This window comes from Leucoraja erinacea, chromosome 30, assembly GCF_028641065.1.
Source record: "Leucoraja erinacea ecotype New England chromosome 30, Leri_hhj_1, whole genome shotgun sequence".
NCBI lineage: Eukaryota > Metazoa > Chordata > Chondrichthyes > Rajiformes > Rajidae > Leucoraja > Leucoraja erinaceus.
Genome location: NC_073406.1, coordinates 5,307,866 through 5,334,249, shown reverse-complemented (window position 1 = coordinate 5,334,249; position 26,384 = coordinate 5,307,866). Strand labels below are relative to the sequence as shown.

General features: G+C 42.7%; 1 protein-coding gene across 5 annotated transcripts in view; it reads left to right on the top strand.

Moving 5' to 3' along the window:
• ubr4 (ubiquitin protein ligase E3 component n-recognin 4) overlaps nt 1-26,384 on the top strand; it is a 143,035-nt gene that overhangs the window by 110,411 nt on the left and 6,240 nt on the right. For all 5 annotated transcript variants that reach the window (XM_055659223.1, XM_055659222.1, XM_055659227.1 and 2 more), the window contains 13 exons: nt 567-648; nt 1,082-1,255; nt 4,631-4,752; nt 5,796-5,993; nt 6,732-6,812; nt 8,132-8,219; nt 8,706-8,833; nt 14,334-14,441; nt 15,552-15,671; nt 17,437-17,627; nt 18,275-18,448; nt 19,398-19,497; nt 22,123-22,341. In XM_055659223.1, the coding sequence (XP_055515198.1) occupies nt 567-648; nt 1,082-1,255; nt 4,631-4,752; nt 5,796-5,993; nt 6,732-6,812; nt 8,132-8,219; nt 8,706-8,833; nt 14,334-14,441; nt 15,552-15,671; nt 17,437-17,627; nt 18,275-18,448; nt 19,398-19,497; nt 22,123-22,341 (1,785 nt within the window). The remainder of the gene's footprint in view (nt 1-566; nt 649-1,081; nt 1,256-4,630; nt 4,753-5,795; nt 5,994-6,731; nt 6,813-8,131; nt 8,220-8,705; nt 8,834-14,333; nt 14,442-15,551; nt 15,672-17,436; nt 17,628-18,274; nt 18,449-19,397; nt 19,498-22,122; nt 22,342-26,384) is intronic.

Below are 26,384 nucleotides of genomic sequence, written 5' to 3'. Positions count from 1 at the left end.
GAGTAAAACACAGAATACTGGAGTGTAAGATAAGACTTTTCTGGAGTCAGAACCACAGAGTTTGCCCCATTGCTTAGAAACTGTCCTGTGCATTGTTCAACACGTTCACAGAATCTGATGAAGGATCCCAACCCAAAACATAGCCTATCCGTGTTCACCAGAGATGCTGCCTGACCACTGAGTTACTCCAGCACTATGTAAACTCATAGATTCCATCCCTTCTCCATTTTCAAGGCTACAGTTGCCAACATTTCTGTGATCAATGGATTAGAAAACAGTTACAGTTACACAGTTACAGTCCCTTGACTCACACTAGAATTTACATATATTATGTGTAAAATGAAGGCAGAGATGGGCTCAGCTGTGATGTCACCCACAGTGATGTAATCTTCCTGTCAAGCCTTCTTTGTGAGAAATGGCCATTTGAATGAGATTCCAGATGGGTTCTTTGTCTCCTGGCAGCTTAAGAATCAATGCTTTCAAAGCAACATGGTATTAGCCGAACCACCTTGTTTTGTTGTGTCTAAATTCCAGTATAGTAACATCACCGTCACTTTGTGTCCTAGGAAATTGCTCATTTACTAGCACTGGAGGAGGCAACACTCAGCACTGACCTGCAACAAGGATATGCATTAAAAAGCCTTACAGGTGAGATATACGTTGTGTTCAGATGCAAAGACATACACTGTAGTAGCCCGTGTAATCTGTCACGACATACACCATGCACCAGAATGTTGTTTATAATGGGATTTAGTTTATAATTCAGTTAAATTTAGAGACACAGCGCAGAAACAGGCACTTTGGTCCAAAGGGGCCCCGCGACCAGCGACCCCCATGCACCAGCGCAATCCTACACACTAGAGACAATTTACAATTTTTACCAAAGCCAATTAAACTACTAACCTGTACATCTCTGGAGTGTGGGAGGAAACCAGTGCACCCGGAGAAAACCCACGCAGTCACAGGGAGAACATACAAACTCCATACAGACAGCACCTGTAGTCAGGCTAAAGTTCGGGTCTCTGGCGCTGTGAGGCAGCAACTCTACTGCTTGATTATATATTTTGCTGCCCTTTTACAGCACTGCTTTCATCCTTTGTGGAGGTGGAATCAATAAAACGCCATTTCAAGAGTCGCTTGGTGGGCACGGTGCTCAATGGTTACTTGTGTCTGCGGAAACTTGTGGTTCAGCGAACCAAGCTTATTGATGAGACGCAGGATATGTTGCTGGAGATGTTGGAGGACATGACAACAGGTAATAGCACAGAGAAATGGAACTTCTTCAAGCTAATAATAATAATAATAATAATCTTTATTTATATAGCACTTTCCAACAAAACCAGTATTTGAACCAAAGTGCGTTACAGAGATTGATTAAATTAATTGAACAGATCAAATGTCAATAAATCCATACAAAACAAAAAAGAGAAAAAAGAAAAAAGACACAGAACAGTACACTATAGAAATCAACATGAAACGTCCCCCCACAGCAGAATTCACTGTGAGGGAAGGCACTAAAAATATCCAGTTCTCCCCCTCATAGTCCACCCGAAGTCGGGGTCTATATGTGGCCTCCTCAGCCAACTCGATGTTCTCAGGCCCTCTGCTGTACTTTAATGATGAAGACGTGTACATTTATGACATTTTCTACCCTTTCACTGTTTAGCAACATAATCTAACTAAATTGACTTTGATCTCTGCAAGCTTGTTTGAATGTCTGCCTTGATGAAGTAATTTATAATAGATGGTGTGTGTCATCTATGGGGCAAAAGCTTTCACTTTTGCCTCTGAGTCAGAGGCTTGTGAGTTCAAGTCCCACTGCAGAGTTTATAGGATGACATTGCCAGTGCTGTGTCATCAGGTCCTGCCTTCTCAATGAGATATGAAACAAAAGGTCCCATCTGCCCTGATGGGTCCAACACAAAGAAGAGTAGAGACATTCTCCCAGTGGCTCAGCAGGTGACCAATGTTCTAAATAAGTGTCATTGTCACATTGTTGTCTATGGAATGGAATGTACTCGTATTACACCACAATAGTGGCCACATTTCAAAATTGAATAAAGCACAAGGGAGACGTCACCTCTCGAATCTATAACTTAACAGGGAGTCAATTGGCCTCTCAGTTTCTTTGTCAACGCTCTAAAAGAGCTCCAGTCTTTAAAATATTTTGTAATTGTGAAGCCTTGTTTCTTATCTCTTTTTATCCCGCAAGCCCGTTTTTTGTGTCGGCTTAGACTCAAAGCCTCTCATTTCTGGTATAATTTTATTGAAATGCTTCATCTTTCCTGAAATAGTTCACACAAAACTGGGAACAATATTCATTTAACCATTTTTTAATCGATTTTGAAATTAATTACTTCTGTCTTTTGTATGTTGTCTTTCTCTATTATGTGTACTCTATCAGTTTTAGCGATTTGTTCTTGGACAGTAAAGCTATATCTGAATCCATGAGTCTATTTTTATAAACTTACCTTTATCTCTTCCATGTTCAAACACTATTTGACAAATATAATTTGCTGTCGTTCAAACCAACCTACCTAACCCAGTGCACTTGAAATTCTATCCTCAATTTGCCATAAGGTCATAAGTGATAGGAGCAGAATTAGGCCATTCGCCCCATTAAGTCTACTCTGCCGTTCAATCATGGCTGATCTATCTCTCCCTCCAAACCCCATTCTCCTTCCTTCTCCCCATAAATCCTGACACCCGTACTAATCAACAATCTATCTATCTCAGCCTTAAAAATATAAATGACGGCCTCCACAGCCTTCGGTGACAAAGAATTCCGCAGATTCACCAACCTCTGACTGAAGAAATTCTTCCACAAAGGAATGTCATTTAATTCTGAGGCTATGACCTCTAGTCCTAGACTCTCCCACTTGTGGAAACATCCTCTCCACATCCACTCTATCCAAGCCTTTCATTATTCTGTACGTTTCGATGAGGTCCCTCATTCTTTTAAACCCCAGCGCGTACAGGCCCAGTGCCGCCAAGTGCTCATCATATGTTAGGACCATAGATACCACACCCTAGTATATGGTCAAACCATAAGCCCAGTGTATCTGCCAGTTTGTCTCTTGTACTTCTGCAGCTGGCTTTGCGTTAAATTCCACATCCATCTTTCAGTGCTTAACCATTTCAGTGTCAAACTGAATTTGAAATACTTCCATTGATGACTTATTCAGAGACTATTGTCTACTACACTATTGTTCATTAATCCTGTCAAATTCCAAAGTGATAATTTAAAAAACTACTCCCTTATTATTTGTTTGGCATATCATTCCAGAAAGCCGACTAAAGTGCCTTCCCGGAAATCATCCTCCAAATTATTTTTGTCAACTTGGTTTGCTCGAACAATATGAATGTTGATATCCATGTATGATTTTAACATCATCTTTTACACTCAGTCGAGTATTATGATTACTTATCCCAGGCCAGTGTTTAAAAAGGAACAGGGCTGAGGTGCTTTTCTTATCCTTTCATTGTATCACTTTTTTTAAAAATAAAGCTCGCCAACCAAACTGCTCATGGTGTCCCATGAATTTAAGCTTTTCCCTTCCTTAGTCCATTTCCAGGCATGTTTTAATTCTTTTATCCAGTAATTTTAGATGATCACACTGTACTCAGAAAATTAGAAACTCTCAGGGTTACTACATTATGTTTCTGAGCTCTTTTAATATCTCAAGACTTTTTATTACTGGTATATTGGGTCCCTTACTTCGACAGCTCGGACATAACCTATTTCCCGGGGCTAAAACGGCAGCAATGAAAAATTCTGCTTCACTGCCTTAATAAATTTGACAGCAGCCCAGAGTCTGATCAGAAATTGCCTCTTTTGCCAGCTACTGCAACAAGTTGGCATGTGGTGATTTTTCCAAGGTTTGATTTGCTGTCAAACTAATCCAGTGCTAATTTCCAGAAATCTCACTTCAAAGCTTCAGAAAACAGATCACCCACATAATGAATAGAGTCCCCCAGCAACTGAACCAAGATCAAAACTGTGTTTCCACAAGACACTGGAATCACTCTCTTCAATGTTGTGTTATTTATAGATTCTGCTCATACAAATGTGATCTGACAGGTTGCTGGTACAATTTTATTTCTGACCTTCCTTTCTGTTCTGTTGAATGGTTCCCATTGCATTAACACTGATGTGGACTAAATGTTGAAACATTTTTTGGAGATACAGCGTGGAAACGGGTACTTTGGCCCACCAAGTTCACGCCGACCATCGATCACAGTAGCTCTATGTTATCCCACTTACTTACCCACTCCCTACACATTAGAGGCAATTGACAGAGGCCAATTAACCTGAAAACCTGCATGTCGTCTGGATGTGGGGCAAAACTGGAGCACCTGGAGGAAACCCACACAGTCACAGGGAGAACGTACAAATTCCATACAGGTAGCACCCGAGGACAGGATCGAACCCGGGTCTCCAGTGCTGTGAGGCAGCAGCTCTACCGACGCCACCTCTGTGCGGCCCTGTTGTTTATGTAGCCAGCATTTCAAGTTGGGTCGGTTTAGCTTCAAGCTTTTATTGAAGGTTTGGGCATGGTAACTTTTCTGGGGAGTGACGATGATGTCTGCCCATCGTGCTTATCAAATTCTATTGCTCACATTTCTGTAGGCACAGAATCAGAAACGAAGGCATTCATGGCCGTCTGCATTGAAACAGCTAAGCGATACAGTCTTGATGATTACCGAACACCAGTCTTCATCTTTGAACGGTTATGCAGCATTATCTACCCTGTAAGTACAAAGGAAGAGGGAAAATACATTGACGATTGTACACAATTTCTGTACAATTGAGATACATTGGAGCAAAGCCATGACTTATCGGGATCACATCAACTATCTTTATATTTTTTCTCAGGATCAATGTGGTGTTGTGAAGGTCATGTTTGTCCACGTGTTCACACCGTTTAGCCTATTGTAACTTCTATTAATAGCTCCATTCTTTCAATAATTCATTATTTTCATTTTCCAAGTTTTTATTACATTTCCATTAGTATATTTTTGTGTAATAGTCATACAACACGAAGCTGGCCTTTCAGTCCAACTTGTCCATGCTGACCAAGATACACCACCTAGCTAGTCCCTTTTGCCCACATTTGGGCCCATATTCCTCTAAATCTTTCCTATTCATGTAACAGCCCAGGTGTCTTGATGCTGTTATAATATCTGCTCATCTACCTCCTCTGGCAGCTCGTTCCACATACTTACCAATCTCTGAGTGAAAAATGTGCCCCTCTCTCAAAACCTATGGTTCTTCATTCCCCTCCCCTTGCATTTACCCTATCTATTTCCCTCATGATTTAATACACCTCTATAAGACCACTCTTTAGCTACTATTAAGCTACATCATAACTTAGCCAAAGTTCTATAAAAATGCATCAGACTCCATATGTATGGACTCCATATATATGGAAACAATGTGAAAATGGAGATACCAGAAAGCTCTCATGTGGAATCAGAAGTTGAACGTAGTCAAATCAGGCACTAAGAGATTGATTGTAAGCAATCTGATTCATCTTTTGATTTTGATTTGGGAGAGGATGGATGTTGAGTATGGTATTTATAATGAGGAGAATTAGGTTGGCTGAATGGAAGGAACTTCAGCTTCACAGGGAAGGGGGCAAGTGTTCAGTGGTGGAACAGATATTTTGATATCACTGCAGGCGGGCACAGAATTTATTTTTCCTGAAGAGATAGTTCTTTGACTGGCATTGTTCGATGTAGTTAAATCAAAAATAAGCATGAACATTTTCTGAATAGCTCTGCTTTTTTGACAGGAGGAAAACGAAGTGACAGAATTCTTTGTGACCTTGGAAAAGGATCCGCAGCAAGAAGATTTCCTGCAGGGCAGGATGCCAGGAAATCCCTACAGCAGCAACGAGCCTGGTATCGGACCTCTCATGAGAGATATTAAGAACAAGATTTGTCAGGATTGCGACCTTGTGGCTCTACTGGAAGATGACAGTGGGATGGAGGTATGAACCAATACAGACACAAACTGGTGTCCCACCTCCAACAAATTCCTTGTTATTAACTCTCAGAACACTCGCGTGGTGCATGCAAGAACGCAACTCCAGTAGTACTAAAACATGTGCTCCGGATGTGAGCAATGGTGAATATAGTACCCATACCATGCGACAATGCCATTGAGCTCCTTTGAACTGCAACAGTCCCTGCAGTAAAATGCTCCCATGTTGATAACAAAGAATTTCAAGACGCAATAGAGAATGGGGAGGTATGACAGTTCAGAATAGGATGTAATATGGAGGTTATGGTGTTCCCTTTCTGTTGATCGTGTCTTTAGTGGTGGAAGGAGCTTGTTGCAGTGGGCAAACATTTCTACAGTTCCATTAATTTAATTGACGCATTTTGTTGTTGGTGCTAACCATTTTCTTTTTCCACTTCCCCAATCTTTCTTTGAACTTTTAATTTTGTTTTCTCCAAATTATCGTTCTTCCCAATACTAAAGCAGGTAGCCCAACTGGGATTCCAGCCAGTTCTTTGAAATACCAGTGGCATCTTATTTTTCAGCTGCTTTTAAGACACAGTGCATTTCCAAATTAATTTAACCCCACTTTTGACAAATTAATGTCTGAATCAGTTTGTGCCTCTTTAGAGAGTTTGATTTATGACTTTGGTTCTACTGGAGGTTTATAACACGTATTGCGTTACGTAAATGAAATATTTTAATAACTGTTTTTTTTTCATTCCAGCTCCTGGTCAATAACAAAATCATCAGCTTGGATCTGCCTGTGGCTGAGGTATATAAGAAAGTCTGGTGTCCTGCTAATGAGGTGAGTGCAGATCGGCAGCAGCGTGAGTGGTACATGGAATGGGTTCTAAATAAAGACACAAAGCCATAATCAAATAAAAATCTAGCTGCAACTTTTAAAGATAAATTATTGGATAGCTAAGGTTATGGATCAGTTAATATCAGCTGAACAATTAAAACAGACAAGTATGTATGAATAATGTATGACCCACAAACATTTCTACCAGGATGGAAACGACAGAGTAGAGGGCATAGCTTTAAAGCGAGATGGCAAAGTTTAAAGGAAACATGCAAAGCGTTTTGTTTTATACAGATGGTGGTATATGTTTGAAATGCACTGCCAAGGGGGATGGTGGAGGCAGGTACAATAATAGTTGTAGTGACAGATTCTCATATCGTTCAAGGAATCTTTCCTCTCCTCACTATGATTGAAGACGGGTTCAGGAGATTAATCGAAACGCATTCACGATCTCTCCACGAGACATTCAATGCCGTCCAAAGATAAATCTTCCAAACACATTCTCTTAATTAGTAGTTTCTTTATTGGAGTAGTACAACTTCATCGAAACTTCTTGTTTAAGTACATTTTGATCTTACTCGTGGTCAAACTCGTGCATGGTCGAAAGCTGTGACCTCTCCCTCATGCTTCTTCAAACTAAACTAAAACTACTTTGGGCATCTGCGTGAGAATCCCATTCGCAAACACGCCTCAGACAACGTATAAATCCCACCCACATAATTACAGGCAGATAAAATTTAACGGTAACTGGTTATAGTTATAGCATACTGAGTTAAGCTAAATGGCTACTACATACCGGCCCCTAATTGTTCTGAGTATATAACGAGGCAATTACTAATAAACATTTTTTTAAAAAGGAGCTATAAAAGCTTAACATGTATCAAAAAACAAAAAATAGCATGCATTATATATCCGTATTCAGACTTCAAGAGGATTTTGGGTCGGCACTATGATATTCAGGGAATGGAGAGACATGGAACGCGTGTGGGCAGATGAGGTTAATTTCAAAGGAAATATGTTCTTTGTAAGAATAACTGAGCTTTAACAAAACACAAAGTACTGGAGGAACTCAACGGGTCAAGCAGCACAGTGGAGGGAGTGGGCAGGTGACATTTTAGGTTGGGCCTTTTCAAACTCCTCTTTAGAGACTGACGAATGGTCACAAAATCGTTGTCTGTTCATTCCTTTCATGGATGTTGCTTGACCTGCTGAGTTCTTCCAGCACTTTTGTGTTTTGCTCAGGATTCCAGCATCTGCAGTTTCTTGTGCCTTTAATTGAAAGTGTCTATTGAATAACTAATATGATGAATGTTGCGTTCAAGGGGGAGCCAATGCGTATTATCTACCGTATGCGAGGGCTTTTAGGAGATGCAACTGAGGAGTTTATTGAATCATTGGATTCAACTACAGGTAACAGCATCCATCACTGACACACATAGTTGTTGTTGTATTTATCATGTTTTCAGTCGCTGCCTCTTATCCCATATCAAGTTCTAAATTATAAAAGATTTCTCCTGCCGTAACACATAGAGGGCGGTACATTGGCATAACTGGTCACATGACCTGGGTTTGATCCCAGCCTTGGGTGCTGTCTATGTGGAATTTGCATGTTCTCTCTGTGACTGCATAGTTTTCTACTGGGCACTCCGGTTATCTCACACACCCCAAAACATGCAGGTTTGCAGGTTAATTGGCCTCTGTAAATTGCCCCTAATATGAAGGGAGTGGATGAGAAAATGGGCAAACGTTGAACTCGCTGTGAATGGATGATTGATAGTCGTTGTGGACTCAGTGGGCCTGTTTTCATGCTGTATGTTTCAATCAATTCAATCAATAAATATCTGTGTCTTCACCACAGGAGATGCTGTTACTTTAATGATTGTTCTTTCATTGTAGACGAGGAAGAAGATGAGGAGGAAGTGTACAAAATGGCGGGCGTAATGGCCCAATGTGGTGGTCTCGAATGCATGCTAACCAGATTGGCTGGAATCAAAGACTTCAAACAGGGACGTCACCTTTTAACAGTGAGTATCTGGGTTGGTGTTTTATGAACACTGTGGGCCCCATGTGTGGCGTTTGCACGTTCGCTCTGTGACCACATGGATTTCTTCAAAGTGCCCCGGTTTCCACACACATCCCAATGACGTGCGGGACTGTAGGTTAATTGGCCTTCTGTAAATTGCCCCTAGTGTGTAGGGATGTGTGCCCCTAGAAAGCAGGATAACATAGAACTAGTGTGAACGGGTGATCAATGGGCAGCGTGGACTTGAAGGGCCCCTTTTCCATTCTGCATCTTTCAATTAAAATAACAATATTCAAATGTACCCCATAAACATTTGGTCGGTGTTCAAACATGAATGTATTTGATTTGCATTTTGCTGTTGCTGCTGGGCATTATGTTCTTCCTCATTTTTCTTTACTCCTGTTCTCTCACAATTATCATTCTCCTCCCTCCCCCAAAGCAGGATGGTCTGGTTGGGATTGCAGCCAGCTCTGTGAAACACTGGCATCTTCTCTGATGATAAACCCTCGTAAAACTTAAGCTTGTATTCTGCCACAGATTAGTGCTTGAATCAGCTATAAAGCTTTCACATCCTCTGAACAAAGGTCCCGTTAAGCTGGATGAAACCCCGCGGTTGGACAGCAACTCCTTTTAATACAGAAGAGTGACCTAGGCCATGTCACAGGATAGAGTTTGCTGGAAAATGGTGACAGATTTCGGATTTGTTTATATATGCAAGAGCATGAAAGTCTTAGGTTTGTGGATGACTGCTTGTTGGTGCTTTGTTGCCTGCACTCTTGACATCAGACTTCAGAACAAAGTGCCGATTCAGCAATTCCCCGCCATACAAACTCGCGCCTCACATCAACTTCAACAACATGCCACTTTGGACTTGAAATAGGGATTTTTCTCCATTGATTTCAATAGGAGAGAAAAAGTTATGATATTAGAATTTTTAGATTTCTATTAATTGTTTATTTCTATTTTTTGACAAACTCATTTTTTCCTGTAACATTGTGTTATTGGCAGCGTTGGTAGTTATTTAGACTATGGAGCATGGACTGGCCAGTTGTCAGGATGTGTCCTCCGTTTTAAACAAACCCACACTCTTTCTCTCTCCCCCCCCCCCCCCGCCAATCTTCACACCCACTGAAGGATGAATCTGTTTCCATGCGAGGCTTTTGCTCTGGAGATTGCACCAGCTTTACCCAGCATATTCTCACCAGGGCTACTGCACAATGTACATGCAACTATGCAAAATAGCGGCCGAACAGGTTTCTTGTCACTGTTGCAAATTCTGGGCCCTTGTTGTTGCAGGCTCCTTAAAATGTCATAAAAAACTGGAGGAGGAGAGACATGCAAAATAACACCTAGCACATACAAATTGATGTAAAGTCAAGAGTGTTTTATTCTCATATGTCCCGGATGGGACAATGACATTCTTTCTTGCTGCAGCACAACTGAATATGTGAATGTGTAAACTTAAGGGGGAAGAGAAAAGGTTCAATAAATCGCAGTAGTGCTACACATTTAAATGCATTAGCAACTCGCTACTTACATCGCTGGTTTCTGCAGATCTTTTATACAGTTGAGCTCAGAAATACTAAATTTGAAGATTTTCAGTTGTGCAACGGGCAAAATGTCACCATAGGTAGGCGCCATCTTTAATCTTTCATGCACTTTCAAAGGCAAATTGACAGATAATGTAAACTAGCTTCACAGCCATGGAGCAAATACAGGAAAGTGAGATCTGGGCATGTACTTAAATCTTTGATAACAGCAAAGCAGATGTTAAAAAGGCATTTTGGGCCCCTTTCTTTTCTGAAACGAAACCTAAGAATACAGCTTCTATGAAGTTATAATTCACTGGTTAAACCCAGGTTATAATATTGTGAAGATGGACACAAAATGCTGGAGTAACTCAGCGGGACAGGCAACATCTCTGAAGAGAAGGAATCGAGACCCACATTGTGATCAGTTCTGGACAGTTTAGAAAGGATAGAAGAGAACATTTACTAGAATTATGTTATAGTGCAGTAAAACAATGATGACCCACCATACAATTATTCGCAAATCCTAATAGTTTGACATGAGGCTCACAGGGATCTCTGTTCCCACGCTCCTCTAACACTTTATTGTTCTATGTTCCCAGCAATGCATTTAGAGAGACTGTAAAACTTACTGCAGGTGTTTAGTTTACAACGTAATTAGCTGTTTACACAATCCTGGGTGGTTAACGTTTATAGATGCTTAATTCTGGATTTGTTAAATGTTCTCTGACATTCATTAGGCCTTAGGTTGCTTCTTTCCCAGGTTCAAGAGCAATGCTGCTTATGACTCCATCTGGGGAACTTTACAAAGTATTTTGCTAATTAGCAGCTCGGTACAGTTGCCCTTGATCACGATCGCATTCCTGTCATCCACAAACATGTGGTGCCTTTGATTTGAGATATATATCTGAGGCTGGTCAATCGCTCTCATTATAGCAGTCGGATTATGCCTTGCTCCACTTTAATTCCCATGGCAATTGTGGCAACCCTAAGATCACACATTAGAAATAATTTTAGGCAAGTAGCAACTGTTTTTGAAACGCATCAGAACAGGCTAATAGGGTTTTAAAGAACAGCATTGAAAGGCTGGATTTCATCAGATTGTACAGTACAGAAATATGCTCTTTCAACCCAATTCATTCATGCCAGCCACAAGGACTATTTATGCTCACCCCATTTGCCCACCTTAAACCTCACCTCTAACTGTGGACTTCCATGCCCTAGAAGAAAGTCTAACTCTCTATCCTATGCCCCTCATACTTTCATCAACCTTTATAAGGTAATTCCTTAGCCTCTTGCATTCCAGTGAGGACAAATTCAGCAGCTCGCCTTGTAACTACAGTATAGGATATATCTTGCTGACTCTCTTCTGCACTCTCCCATTTGCTACCACGTTCTTGACAACCAGACCTATACACAATACTCCAACTGTTTTGTACAGTTGCAACATGCTGACACTGCTCTTAGAATCAGTGATCTGGCCAATGAAGGCAAGCATGCCAAATGCTGTTTTCATGACTCCTTCCACCCAAATGTCGAGTTAATCCATGTCCAGTTGTGTCCTTAGACAACCTTTGCTATCAATGACTACAATAATTTTCATGTCATGTGCAAACTTACTAATGGGGACCTCCTGCATTCTCATCCAATCATGTATCCATGACAAACAACAAAGGTCTCACCATCTACCTCTGCAGTACATCTATCCCTCCAGTCAGAAAAACACCCATTCACCTCTACCCTATAACATCTATCACCAAACCAGTTTTGGTTCCAGTTTGCCCTGGATCCCGTGTCTTCACCTCCTGGGCCAGCCTACCATGCGAGACTGTCACAAGCCTAACTGACATCAATGTAAATCACGTCTACTGTACTGCCTTCATTACTTTTCTCCTACCTCCACAAACACAGCATGTAAAACAGTACAGCACAGGAACAGGTCCTTCAGCCCACAATGTCTGCAGAACATGATGACAAGATAAAATAATCTCATCTACCTGCATATGATCCATTTCCCGCCATTCTGCAAATATCCATTTGCCTATCTAAAAGCCCCATAATGCCACTATTGTATCTGCTTCTGCCACCATCCCTGGCAGTGGGTTCCAGGCACACACCATCCTCTGTGTAAAAGTAAGATTTGGACTGCACATCTTTAAATTAGTCTGTCACACCTTAAAGCCTGTAGTCCTTGAGATTGCCGCCCTGGGAAATTGCTTCTGACAGTCTATATGATCTTCCTTGCATAAAATCACCCTGACACCTTCCAGTCTGTCTCTGCCTTTCAAAATGGGCATAAATCCTTAAGAATCTTCTCCAACGATTTATTTTCTCTCAAAGAAACACGTGTCACAGCCACAAGGTGTGGGTAGTTCCCTTACATCAGCAATTTGTTTGTGTTTTAATTCAGTGCTTCAGGAATGATATGAGCTCACAGCCTGTGAGATGTTCCCCACAGAGTGCATGGGGGTGTTATACCTTGCTCGTCAATACAACAGTTACTTCCCAAGAAGGGTCCAACCTGAAACTTGGCCTATTCCTCTTCTCCAGAGATGCTGCTTGACTCCAGCACTTAGTGTTCAACTTCCAGTAAACTGAGTAACTGGATGTGAGGCTGCTTTTAATTTGTGATTTGTTTGGAAAATAGCATCAAAATTGACAAGTTTGCATCTCCACAGAATTCAAATCGATTTAGTGTTAGGAAAGGCTTTTATTTCCACAAATTTACCAGACTATATTAATAATTTCTGTCCAGCAGCCTCCTACTGAATCATTTAACATCACATGTTGTACAGTTCATATATTTCTTTTCACCGAAACCTCTTTTACTTGATGAGTTAGTAGCAACTTGAAGTAGATCATCACATCTATTTACTCTGATGTTTAGATATACCAGCTGCCTGTAGTGGTTTCTTAATTTGGGTCAGATCTAGAACCCAACCTGTTCCAAATTAAACCCCCCCACTGCAGGCAGCCGGAATAACTCCTGTGTACACTGGAACTACAGCGTTGTTTTCATGATGTTGTATGTTATTGCGCTCTCAGTACCAGCGCTTTTCATGAAATGTCGAGCATTATTTTGTTTCTTTCACGTCTAATATTCGGAGGGAGGGCTGGTATTCTGGGGAACGAGAGTCAATCTGACTCTTTGCATTTTACTCAATCAAGTGCTAGTCAGTAGTGTCTGTTGACCCCTATCTAGAGGTTCGGCAACTGGTGTTCACACCATACGTCTATGGATGCAGTACCTCTGTCCGATCAAAGACTTGTTTCCTATATTTTGCACATTTTTCCAAGTGTGGAGGATTCTGAATGAACAGTGACTGGATTGCATACCTTATAATCACTCATTAGCGACACAGTGTTGCTGGTACCTTATAAAGTCTCTTTAAAAATGACACCACCTCCACATATTGCCCCCTTGTCCTGGTCAACCCATTGGCGTTGCCACATATCACATGGACCAGATGAAAGACAGAACCTCCACACATTACTGGGACAGGAACTGCACATTCAGGAAAATAACCTCAAATGAGCATCCCCAGTGTGTGACCATCCTGAATAAATTTGATACAGTTGCTCCGAGAACACGTGTCATTTGTAAAAGACCATCCCTATTTTTTTGATATCTCCCAGATTATCAACCAATTCAGCTTAAAAGGTACTTTAAATGCATCAGCCCATTGCAAAGCTTTCAAACTGACCATGTTGGTGTTCTTCGAAGATAGACACAAAATGCTGGAGTAACTCGGCGGGGCAGCCAGCATCTCTGGAGAGAAGGAATGGGTGACGTTTCAGGTCGAGAACCTTCTTCAGATTCTGGAAGAAGGGTCTTATGCCGAAATGTCGCCGATTCCTCTCCAGAGATGCTGCCTGACCCGCTGAGTTACTCCAGCATTTTGTGTGCATCTTCAGTTTAAACGAGCATCTGCAGTTCCTTCCTACACATGTTGGTGTTCTTCTTCCCTCTAGGTGTTGCTGAAGCTGTTCAGTTATTGTGTGAAGGTGAAGGTGAATCGACAACAGCTGATTAAGCCCGAGATGAACCCACTCAATGTGATGCTGGGGACTCTTAACCTGGTAAGCCATATGGACATTTTATGAACTTAGCTACATAGATTCATTATAAATTCTCCAGCATCTGGCTATTTCCTTCCTGTAGCTTTTCCCGTCAGAGACTGCAGTTAGTGATAAGTTTCTGGGCTGGTTTTGGTGAATCTTTTGAAGGAGGATTAGCTATTCCAAACAAGCAACTGTGTTGTTGGGAAAATGTTAATTATTCATGGAGATCAATACAAAGATTAGAATTGTCAGTATGCAAATCAGACGTCTTGAGACAATGTCTTTGTGATCTCTGACTGATGATAAAAAACTGTTACCATAATGGATCGATTTAGGAAAAAGAGCCGCATTGTGCTGAGGTAATTCATCTCTGGAGAACATGAATTGGTGGCATTTTGGGTCGGGACCCTTCTTCAGTCTGACTCAGTAGAAGGATCCAGACCCGAATCATCATCATCTATCTATGTTCCTCATAGATGCTACCTTACCCGCTGAGTCACTCCAGCACTTTGTATCTTTTTTAAACCAATCTGTAGTTCCTTGTATCTACATGGATTTTCTGAAACTAGTAAGTAAGTCAGTAAGTTTTATTTATACAGCACGTTGAAACAAAAGTGCTTTACATAGAAAAAAATAATAAAGTTTCCGTACATCCATAGAAAAATTTAAAAAAGAAAAATGACACAACACATTATAGAATTCGACACAAACGCCCCCTCAACAGAATCAAAATGTTCCACTGTGGGGAAAGGCACTAGAAAGTTCAGTCCTCTTCCTCTGTCATCACCCGAGGTCGGGGCCTATCTGTGGCCTCCGCAGCCAGTCCGATGTTTTCAGGCCCTCTTGCCGGGAAGCTGGGACTCCGGCGTCGGGTGAACACTCCTCAAGGCTTGGAATTACTGGAACGGCCGACCAGGTAGGGACTAGGAAATAAAGTTTCCCCCTTCCCCTCCCTTCACCCACCACATAAAAGACCTCCAACTAACATTTTGTTCGTTTTGTTTAAACTAAGTTTAAATTCCATTATAGCTCAGATCGAAAATGTAATTTCTGCTAACCTGTTACAGAGTTTGTTCAACATTTAAAATTAGATACAAGGTTTAGTTTTGAATGTGTTTTTTTATACAGGCATTGCTGGCTGAACAGGAGAGTAAAGACAGCGGGGGTGCAACTATTGCGGAGCAAGTGCTGAGCATCATGGAGATCATTTTGGATGAAGCAAACGCAGAGCCACTGACAGAGGACAGGGTGTGTCTCAGTTCCAAGAGCTCAAGAGCAAACATTTACTTTTAATTTGAACCCGGAGGCTATTTTCAGTGACGAGACATGTGGAGTGCTGTGAACTGAAGAGTAAAGAAATAAAACAGGAGATAAAATCCTCTTTGATGTATAGGCAAATCAGGCAGCTGTAGCAGTAAAACTGAGCACTTCAGCGATATCAGTAAATGGCACAGCAGTAAAACACAAAGTGTGCAGGAACTCAGCGGGTCAGGCAGATCTGAGGAGAGAATGGCCAGCCAACGTTTTGGGTCAGGAACCCTTCTTCAGTCTGAAGAAGGGTCCCGATCCGAAACATCGCCTGTCCATTCCTGCTCCTGATGCTACCCGACCTGCTGAGTTTCTCCAGCATTTTATGTTTGGCTCACGATTCCAGCGTGTGCAGTCTCTTGCATCAGCACTAGCACTGCCGTGACTGTCAGTGCCCCTTTCAAAAGTCTTACGTTTGTGTTCAAATGTTTCATGCTGGTAATCTAAGCGGCGAGGACTAGTTGAGTTGGTGTGGCTGTACTTTTGCCTCTCCTTTCACCCCAAACTCTGGTTGCCTACCAATACTTATTTGTGAGGTTTATGTCTTATTCATGCTCATGACAAGGCTGCTGCTGGAGAAGTCAGGATGACTTGTCTATATCGAGTTAACTGGAGAACGTGGTGGTGGTGGAGGACTACTCTCTGGAACCAGTGTGGGCAATGTGGACTTCCAAGATGCTGATACATCGGCAGTTTAAGGGTTTTGACTCAGTGTTGTTAAAGTGTGAGGAAACAGAGATTTATGTCCGAGTTAAGATGGTGTATGTATCTCAAGCCCTTGCCTTTCTTACTCGGAAAGGTCATGACTTTAACAGGTTACTTTCATCACAGTTTGCAGTCAGCCTGCAATTAGTTATCCAAAGATGATTTTTTTTTAATGCAAAGAACAAAGAGTATAATTGGACTGTAGGGGTTTGTTGAGGAGACGTGTAGTCAAGAAAACAAGAAAGATTGGGAACCAACGCCTTCAATTTTTTTGCGAGGTTTACAGAAAGTCGAGGGGCATCTATGATTCCTGGCATTCTGAATGAATGGCAGTTTCGTGGAGAGCGGAGTCAAGGCAACTGGGCATTGAAGCCAGTGGACATTATGGTCTGAAACGTATTATCGACCTGTGGTGTTATTGAGGAGCTATCAAGGTGGAGGTGCTCAATATTTTGCAGAAGAAAGAAAGCAATCATGATGACTGAACTGTTGTGTAGAACTGAAACATGGCTCGGGTAACCGCGAGATGCCCGGTGACGTGACCTTGTATGAATCAGCCGGGAGAATGATGGAAGGAGGGGAGAAGCCAATTGGAGCTGATGTGGGTAAAAAGGACAGCTTGAATTGGTGTACATTAGGTGAAAGTTTAATGCTTCCAGCCTGTCAGAAATATTGAGGAAGAGTTGTTGGAAATGGAGGAAGGAGACAAAAACGTGGCAACAGTTTACATGGAGACCATTGTTCAATGCTTTAAGGGGATATTAGTTGTAGAAGAATGAAGAGGAAAGAGTCCACGATGTATCTTTGAAGTACAGCTGGGAAAAGGCAAACAGACTGAATTCCAAGTTCATGAATTAGTATCAATGGGGATGAAGTCATAAGATATTTTGTGCTTTTATAATTTTTATGTACCCTTAGAGACGTCTATAACACCTTCTCTCATCATAAAACTGCCTTGTGTGTAATTAAAGTTTTGCTGTTAAACATTTTTTGCCGTCAGGGTAACCTGTTACTGACAGGAGACAAAGATCAGCTGGTGATGTTGTTGGATCAGATCACGTCAACATTTGTCCGTTCCAATCCAAGCGTACTACAAGGACTGCTGCGCATTATCCCATACCTTTCTTTCGGAGAACTGGAGAAAATGCAGATTCTTGTTGATCGTTTTAAGCCCTACTGTAATTTTGACAAGTAAGTGACCAAGTGGCAACTTTGATATGTGGTGCAGTACATGCAAAGATCCTAGTGTCACAATCTGCAATCAGATGCCTCTCATAGAGATAGAATAATGAATAGAAGTGACTTACAACATTAAGCAGTTGGAGGCTGGCCTACGTTTTTGCTCTTTTGAATCAGAAATCAGAACTGCTCCCTCCATCGACTCCCTTAAGTCAAGACTTATCTATACTCACAAGCCTTTCCTGACGTCCACTGAGCGAGGGCTATATGTATATATGTATGTAGTTTGTTTGTTTATACTATTCTTATAACAAATGTAAAGCACTTTGGCCAACGAGAGTTGTTTTTTAAATGTGCTATATAAATAAATGTGACTTGACATGAATAATAAGAAGGTAGAAAAAAATGCTGGAGAAACTCAGCGGGTGAAGCAGCATCTATGGAGCGAAGGAATAGGTGACTTTTCGGGTCAAGACCCTTCTTCAGACATGAATAAGAAATCTCTGCTGAAGTATTTAAACAGACAGGTTGAAATTGCAATGTATGATTTAACAAAGATTATTTTGCAAATGTGGTCATTAGTCACTTTCTCAGTTTTTCTTCTGTGGTGTACTCCTGGGCTTTCCTATTCTATAATTCCATTTTCGTCCTGTTCTTAGATATGATGAAGAGCATAACACAGATGACAAAGTTTTCCTCGATTGTTTCTGTAAAATCGCTGGAGGAATCAAAAACAATAGCAACGGACATCAACTGAAGGAACTGATCCTGCAGAAGGGAATTACGCAGAATGCTTTGGAATACATCCGGAAGCATATTCCAAATGCCAAGAAGTAAGATTCATTTCAACAGCACCCATTGTTTAGGTTTAAATTTGTTATTGTCACATGCATCCTGGTACAGTGTTATCCAAACAGATCAGATATACCATACATGGACTCAAGCAGTTCAAACTCAAGTACAATAAACACAGCAATGGGAAAGATGCAGATTATAGTCTCAGCATTGTGGCGCAACTGTTTCTTAGACAAAGTCCACTGTCCTTAATGGGGTGGAGGTGAATCGGATGGAAACCTAGATTATGGAAGGACTGTTCAGAAGGCTGAAAATTGAGGGGAAGAAGCTGTACCTAAGCCTGGTGGTGCACCCTTTGAGGCTGCTGTGCTTTCGGCCAGATGGGAGGGGGGAGAAGAAGAAATGCCCGTCTTGGGACAATTTTTTGCCATGTGTCCATACTTTTCCTCAGTGGGAGTTGGACAGACTTGGAATGTTTTCTCCAGAACTCTAGAGATTAAGGGGGGACCTGAGAAAAGTATGTAAAAAGATGGAAGGTATAGATAGAGTAGACAGTCAGAACCTGTTTCCCAGGGTGGAAATGTCAATGACTGGAGGGCATGGATTTAACATGAGAGGGGAAAGTCTTTTACACCAGTGGTGACGGGTGCCTGGAAGGCGTTGCCAGGGGTAATGTGGAGGCAGATACGACAGTGTCATGTAAAGAGGCATTAGATAGGTACATGGATATGTAGGGATTGGAGGGATATTGATCACTTGCAGATTAGTTTAGCTTGGCACCATGTTCAGCACTGACATTGTGGGCCAAAGGGCCTCTTCCTGTGCTGTACTGTTCTGTGTTCTATGGAAAATAAGTGGGATCAAAGTTAATAGGTCAGGTGCCGTGAGGCTTTGTATATACGAGGAACAGGATGCAGGTGGAAGAATTGTACAACATCTAGAGACCCCCTCTTCTCCAGATCTTAACATACTGTTGTCTTTTTACAGTCTTGATGCTGATGTGTGGAAGAAGTTCTTGGCAAAACCATCCCTTCCCTTTATTATTCGCCTGCTGCGAGGACTGGCCATGCAGCACCTCCCCACACAGGTACCTTTATTTCTCTGTCTTGGGTCCATTTCACCCGTGTTCCTCCTCTCAGCACGCGCTGTTCTGACATCTCGCTCCATTTGGTCAATTGTCTTGAATATTAAAAAAAACGAAAATAAGTATTGAGTGTAGAACCACGATTCCTTAATCCCGTTAATGTAATTCTTTTTTGGGGATCATTTTCATAAATTCTTAAACATAGCTCTAGAAGGTACAGGGGAAAATAGTAATTTGCAGAAGAAACAGAGCAGCTAGGGAATGTGCTGTTTGGATTCTAACCCGCTCTCCTCAACTCGTTCAAAGCAAGACATAGAACATTTTCAAATATTTTATCCGGTAATTAAACTGATATCACATTGGCTGTGAAAAATGCAACCATAATAGAATTCTCAGCATCATAATAGCAAATGAGTTGTCAAAGAATGTGCAAAATTTCAAATATTTAACCATCACCATCTGATGAAAAGATGCATGTGAACAGATCTCATCGACCTATTGCACAGTAGCCAAAGTTACGCTGTGAGATATCACCAATGTCTGCCATGTTTTTGGGAAGTGGGCAACAATAATACTGTACATATCACGCATTGCATGTTACCCTCAGGCCATTAATTGCATAAGGAAATACGAGTGACACACAGGTGAGATAACATGGGCAACTAGTTCTTGTTCTTGGAGGATATCGATCAACTTTGGCATTTTACTGTCATTTTGAAATTTTCCCACAAATTACTAAAATGATGGAATTTAACTTGTTATGGTGGAATAACCAATTTGGCATAAGGTCCAACTTGGCACCTGGCTTACCTTTACAGGACTCAATCCGTAATTGTGTACAAATAGTCTAATAGTCTGAGATCCCTGAGCTGTTGCTGTGAAGTGCTCTGATCAAACCATTGGAGTTATTCTGGTAACCACAAAAATGCATGCAATTCTCATTGCTGAGCAGGGATGGGTCCCAATTCATGTTGAAACAAGGAACTGCAGATGCAACTTAATACAGAATAATACAAATTGCTGGTGTAGCTCACCAGGGCAGGCAGCATTCTTAGAGTTCTCCAGGGTCTCAGTTCCTTCTGTCCAAGGAATAGTCAATGGGAGACTTGAATTTTCAGCCTTTCAATGAGAGATTTAAGGTACAGAGTATAACAAGAAATCCAGAACTGTATAAAATATAACTCTGAAATTAGGACATAAGTACAAGGTAGATTCAGACGTAGTGCCAATAAGCACTTCATGTAGTGTTGGGGTCCATATCTAGAAGACCCTCTTGTGTTGCTGATTGTTGAAGACAAAGCTAGAATAACTCAAGAAGCTACGCGAGGCTGAGAAGAGGATGAAGTAAGGGGATCCTGACCACGGGTACTGTCTGTGTGTAGTTTGAACATTCTACCTGAGACTGCGTGGGTTTCCTCCGGGTGCTCCAGTTTCCTGCTGGTGCTCCAGTTTCCTCCCACATCCCAAAGACATGCGGGTTTGTTGGTTAATTAACCTCTGTAAATTGCCCCTAATGTGTATGGGAATGAGGTGGTAGTTGGATCATAGAATTAATGTGAGCAGGTGATCAATAGTGGGGGTGGATTCAGTGGGCCAATGGGCCTGCTTCCATGCTGTATCTCTAAATTCATGTTAGGTATTGTGACTGGGTCACTGCATTTGAGTTTAATAGGTTCTTGCCGGCCTTTTCAATCAATCAATCAATCAGTTTTATTCGTCACATTGCACATAAAGTGCAAGTGAAATGAATTTGTCAGCAGCGGTGCAATGACACAGTTCATATGATTATTAATTCCTACCAAGGCTGCATTATACACCTTGGTTTTTAATATATGTCGAAATATTTCAAGTTAAAATGTGAGTCATTCTATCATCCTTGGTTGACGTTTGCATTGTGGTTGTTCTGCGATCCTTGCTGCCGTTCCTCAGTGATTATTTTGCACATGCATCCTCGGCAGGATAATGATCAGCCTTTCCTTTCCCTAATATGGTGCGGTTGTGCAGCGGTATCATCATATTAGTGCAAGCCTATAAATTACTTGTGGCAGTTAATCTTCCAAAGTTAGTTGTGGTAACCATTGTCCTATTCCCTCATCAGTACTAGATGACTTGCATACAACATGTCTTTACTAGATCCTGGTTATTTATGCATCTTTAGTGGCCTGCGGTAAAATTGCTGCCTTACAGCGCCACATCCGGGTTCGATTCTGACCTTGGGTACTGTCTGTATGGAGTTTGCACGTTCTCCATGTGACCACTTGCGTTTTTCCGTATACACCGGTTTCCTCCCACATTCCTAAGACTTGCAGGTTTGTAAATTAATTAGCCTCTGCAAAGTGTCCCGAGAGAGTGTAGGATAGAACTAGTGGACGAGGTGATTGCTGGTTGGCATGGACTCGGTGGGCTGAAGGGCCTGTTTCCATGCTGTCTCTCTAAACCTAAACTGAACTAAGCAGTTTGTCCATGTAATTCCTTAGCCTGAGGGAGATATCGCGTAGATGTATGTCTTTCATTTATTAGTGAAACTCTATTGGAATGGGAGAGCGCTGGAGCCCAGAATTTTCTGACCTTTGTTGCCAGGTTCTCAGAAGTAATCAGTAATTTTTATTTTACATTCTGTATTTTCAGATGTTAATTGGAATGGACTCCATCACAAACCTGCATAAATTGGAGCAGGTTTCCAGTGATGAAGGCATTGGAACTCTGGCTGAAAACCTACTGGAGGCACTGCGGGAACACCCAGAGGTCAACAGGAAAATTGAAGCAGCACGAAAAGAGACACGAGCAGGAAAGAAACGAATGGCCATGGCTATGCGGCAGAAAGCACTCGGCACACTTGGGATGACGGTAAATGTGCAGTGTAGTTAAAACAGCACATGGGAAATGGACACTGATAATGCAAACACTATTACTGTCGGCTTCTGTTTAGGAAGTTGTTCGTGTTCTTACTCCACTCGCCCAACATGCTCTCATCGTCATTTATTTCCCTTTTCTCATAGTCCAGATATCCTGTTCTTAATTGCTAACATGGGCTTGGCTTCAATCAGTAACTAGAGGTATAACTTGAATCTGAGGCTGAGCATTACCGATACAATATCCTATTTTGTGGAGCAAAAATCACATATTACTGAAGGTTATGTAAATTCACAATTGTATCTCAACATTTTGCATACTTTGGTCCATTAATGTGTTGTATTTTTACATTCCCATACATATGCAGTGCTTGTTTTAGTATCCTATGAGCCTATTTTACACATCTTTCAATTCTTCGGTATCACCCTAGATTTGCTCAATTTGACTACAGGTGCACAACCTTTTATCCGACGATCCAAATAACGAAAACCTCCGAATAGCGACATTTTTTCGGTCCTTGAAGAAAGGTCCTTGAAAACGTTCACCGAGGGCGGCCCGCAGAGGTGACAGCGGAACCTCCGGTCGGTCCTCGAAGAAAGGGGAACTAAATCCCCATTCATAAAAGAGAAGATGAGGGTATATTGCGCGGGAGGGTTAATAATTGACAATATGCTGCTACCTGCCAGCTGCGTTAAAAAGTTCCCACGGTAGACTCACGATACACAGTGTATCGTGAGTCTTGCGTGGTAACTTTTTAACTCAGCGTGCAGGCAGCAGTAGATTGTCGCTCCCTTCAGTTTCACCCCACCTACACCCCTCTGCTTCCCGGCCATGTGTGTGACCCCTTCCCTCCCCTCTCCAGCTCCCCGCTCATTGCACCGGCGCGGGGGCTTTGTACTGTCTTCACGTCGCGATGCTAGCAGCACAGTGCCAGTCACCGGAGACGTCAGGACCAACGGAACACCGACCCCCAGGCCCACTGCAAGCATGGAGATCCCAGATCAGCAACTCCAGCCCAGCCCCGTTCCAACTCCAGAAGAACACGCTCCCCGTATGGGCAGAAGCTGATGGTGTGCAAGAATAACGTCTTGTTCTTGGGTCGCGCAGCTCGGGCTGTGGGCGAACTGCCACTTGTCGCCATAGCGGCCCATCGGGGAGCGGATTCCTCTGGAGTTGGAGGGGGGTATTGTGCTGTTTGATCGCCCCCTACTATTCCAGGGACAGGGAGACAGGACGTTCACCGAGGGCGGCCCGCAGAGGTGACAGCGGAACCTCCGGTCGGTCCTCGAAGAAAGGGGAACTAAATCCCCATCCATAAAAGAGGTGAGGGTATATTGCGCGGGAGGGTTAATAATTGACAATATGCTGCTGTCTGCCCGCTGAGTTAAAAGTTCCCACGGTAGACACGATACACAGTGTAGGCAGCAGCAGATTGTCGCTCCCTTCAGTTTCACCCCACCTACACCCCTCTGCTCCCCGGCCATGTGTGTGACCCCTTCCCTCCCCTCTCCAGCTCCCCGCTCATTGCACCGGCGCGGGGGCTTTGTACTGTCTTCAAGTCGGCGATGGCTGCAGGTCAGTGCAGTCACCGGAGACGTCAGGACCAATTGGACGTCGACCACCCGGCCCACCGCAAGCACGGAGATCCCAGAGACCCACAGCCAACAGCAGCCCAGCCCAGCCCCGCTCCAACTACAGGGGAACCTGGGTTGCGGATGACGGGGCGCAGCTCGGGGCGTCGTAGGGGCCCATCGGGGAGCGGGTTCCTGTTGGTCCTGACGTCTCCGGCCACCTGCTATCCTCCGGGAACTGTACCGCCCTTGCAGGAGAGTGGGGTTGTTTGCAGTTGCAGAGGGAGGGGGCAAGGGCGGTACAGTTCCCAGTCTCAGCTCCAGTCCAGGGGGGTGGCCGGAGACGTCAGGACCAACGGGACAGCGACCCCCAGGCCCACTGCAAGCACGGAGATCTCAGAGACCCACAACCAGCAGCAACTCCAGCCCAGCCCCGCTCCAACTCCAGAGGAACACGTAGGGGCAGAAGCTGATGGTGTGCAAGGTGTTCTTGGGGTGGCGCAGCTCGGGCTGTGGGCAAACTGCCACTTGTCGCCGTAGCGGCCCATCGGGGAGCGGATTCCTCTGGAGTTGGAGGGGGAGGGGAGTATTGTGCTGTTTGATCGCCCCCTGCTATCCCAGGGACAGGGAGACACAGCGGCTTTTTAGACTGGTGGGCAATCACTTCCAAAGTTCTGCCCACACAGTCAGTACACCTCTCCTACACTGCATTTCATACAAACATTTATTCTGCAAAAAAAAAAACACATTGAAGACTCAAGCTCGCGACCGAGTAACTGCCGGGATCGAGGCGCAAACTAGCGACCTTGCGGATATGAGCCGAACACTCTACCACTGAGCCAGCCATTAAAATCTACGCAAAAAAATTTCCATTCCGAAGACCGACAAATTCTGAATTACGAAAAGTGTCTGGTCCCAAGGCTTTCGGATAAAAGGTTGTGCACCTGTATTATCACTCTTCTTTTTTTAACTAAAACGTACTACCTTGGAATTCCAGCAGCTGCATTTTTACTTTCCATCAACATCAAATTAGCTTGACTTCAATCATTTGCTTGATTTATTTTGTCTCCTATTTTAATTGATTCTGCACTTGCTGCACTGAGACCACTTGCTCTGATCAAATTATAGATAGGCAGAGTAAGTAAACGTGATCCCACAACTGAACACTGAGCTGCAAGAAAGCAATTGCAGTATTGCCTTTTTTAACCTCATTTGGGCAAATTGGGCTTGTACTTGAGTGAACTTATTGACGCGCAAAACATTTGCTGAGAATGTGGCAGGGTTCATGCGCAGAGGCTGATTTGTTTGTCTTGAATGTCTCGACTTACAAGTTACAGCCTCAGTGTAAAATGTCAACTATTTCGAAGTGAGATGAAGGAAAATATCTGCACCAGGAGATTTTACCCTCAAGCCCTGTGAAAACTCGCTTATTGAGTTTATACACGTTTAAGTGAGAGTTTTTGCATTATTCTTTGCAGCACAAAATGAATATATGGATGTGAGGATATGGAAACTCAGCCATTATTTTACTGCAAACCAGCTCCTTTGAGTTTGTAGATGTCAGTTCTTGATCAGTAGGTTGTCGGTTCAAGCCTCGCTACAATACATGTGATTCACGCTGACTGGCCAGTTCAGCACTGTCAGCGTTGTTCATTTTCAAATGAGACAGTAATATTTCAGAATGATATGAAGATCCTGCGATCCTATTGGAGAGAATAATTAAATTGGTGTTATGGCCAATATTTATTGCTCAACCAATAAGCACTATAATTAATCCTTGATTTTGTTGATATTTTGCTGTAAAGTAATACGTTGTCTATCATGTGCTTTGTGACCATCTTGAAAGGTGCTTTATAACTGCAATTTCTTTCCTGTTTATTGTTTAAAGCATTTTCAAGTCGTCAAGTCAAGTTTATTTGTCACATACACATACGAGATGTGCAGTGAAATTAAAGTGGCAATGCTCGCGGAACAACAAAACAACCAAACAAATTATAAACACAATCATAACACACATATTATTTTACATAATAAATAATAGAAGGAAAAACGTTCTGTACAGTTAGTCCCTGGTGAGAAAGGCGTTTACAGTCCGAATTGCCTCTGGGAAGAAACTCCTTCTCAACCTCTCTGTTCTCACTGCATGGCAACGGAGGTGTTTGCCTGACCGTAGCGGCTGGAACAGTCTGTTGCAGGGGTGGAAGAGGTCTCTCATGATTTTGTTTGCTCTGGAGTTGCACCTCCTGTTGTATAGTTCCTGCAGGGGGGTGAGTGAAGTTCCCATAGTGCGTTCGGCCGAACGCACTACTCTCTGCAGAGCCTTCTTGTCCTTGGCAGAGCAATTCCCGAACCAGATGGTAATGTTCCCGGACAAGATGCTTTCCACCGCCGCTGCGTAGAAGCACTGGAGGATCCTCGGAGACACTCTGAATTTCCTCAATTGCCTGAGGTGGTAAAGGCGCTGCC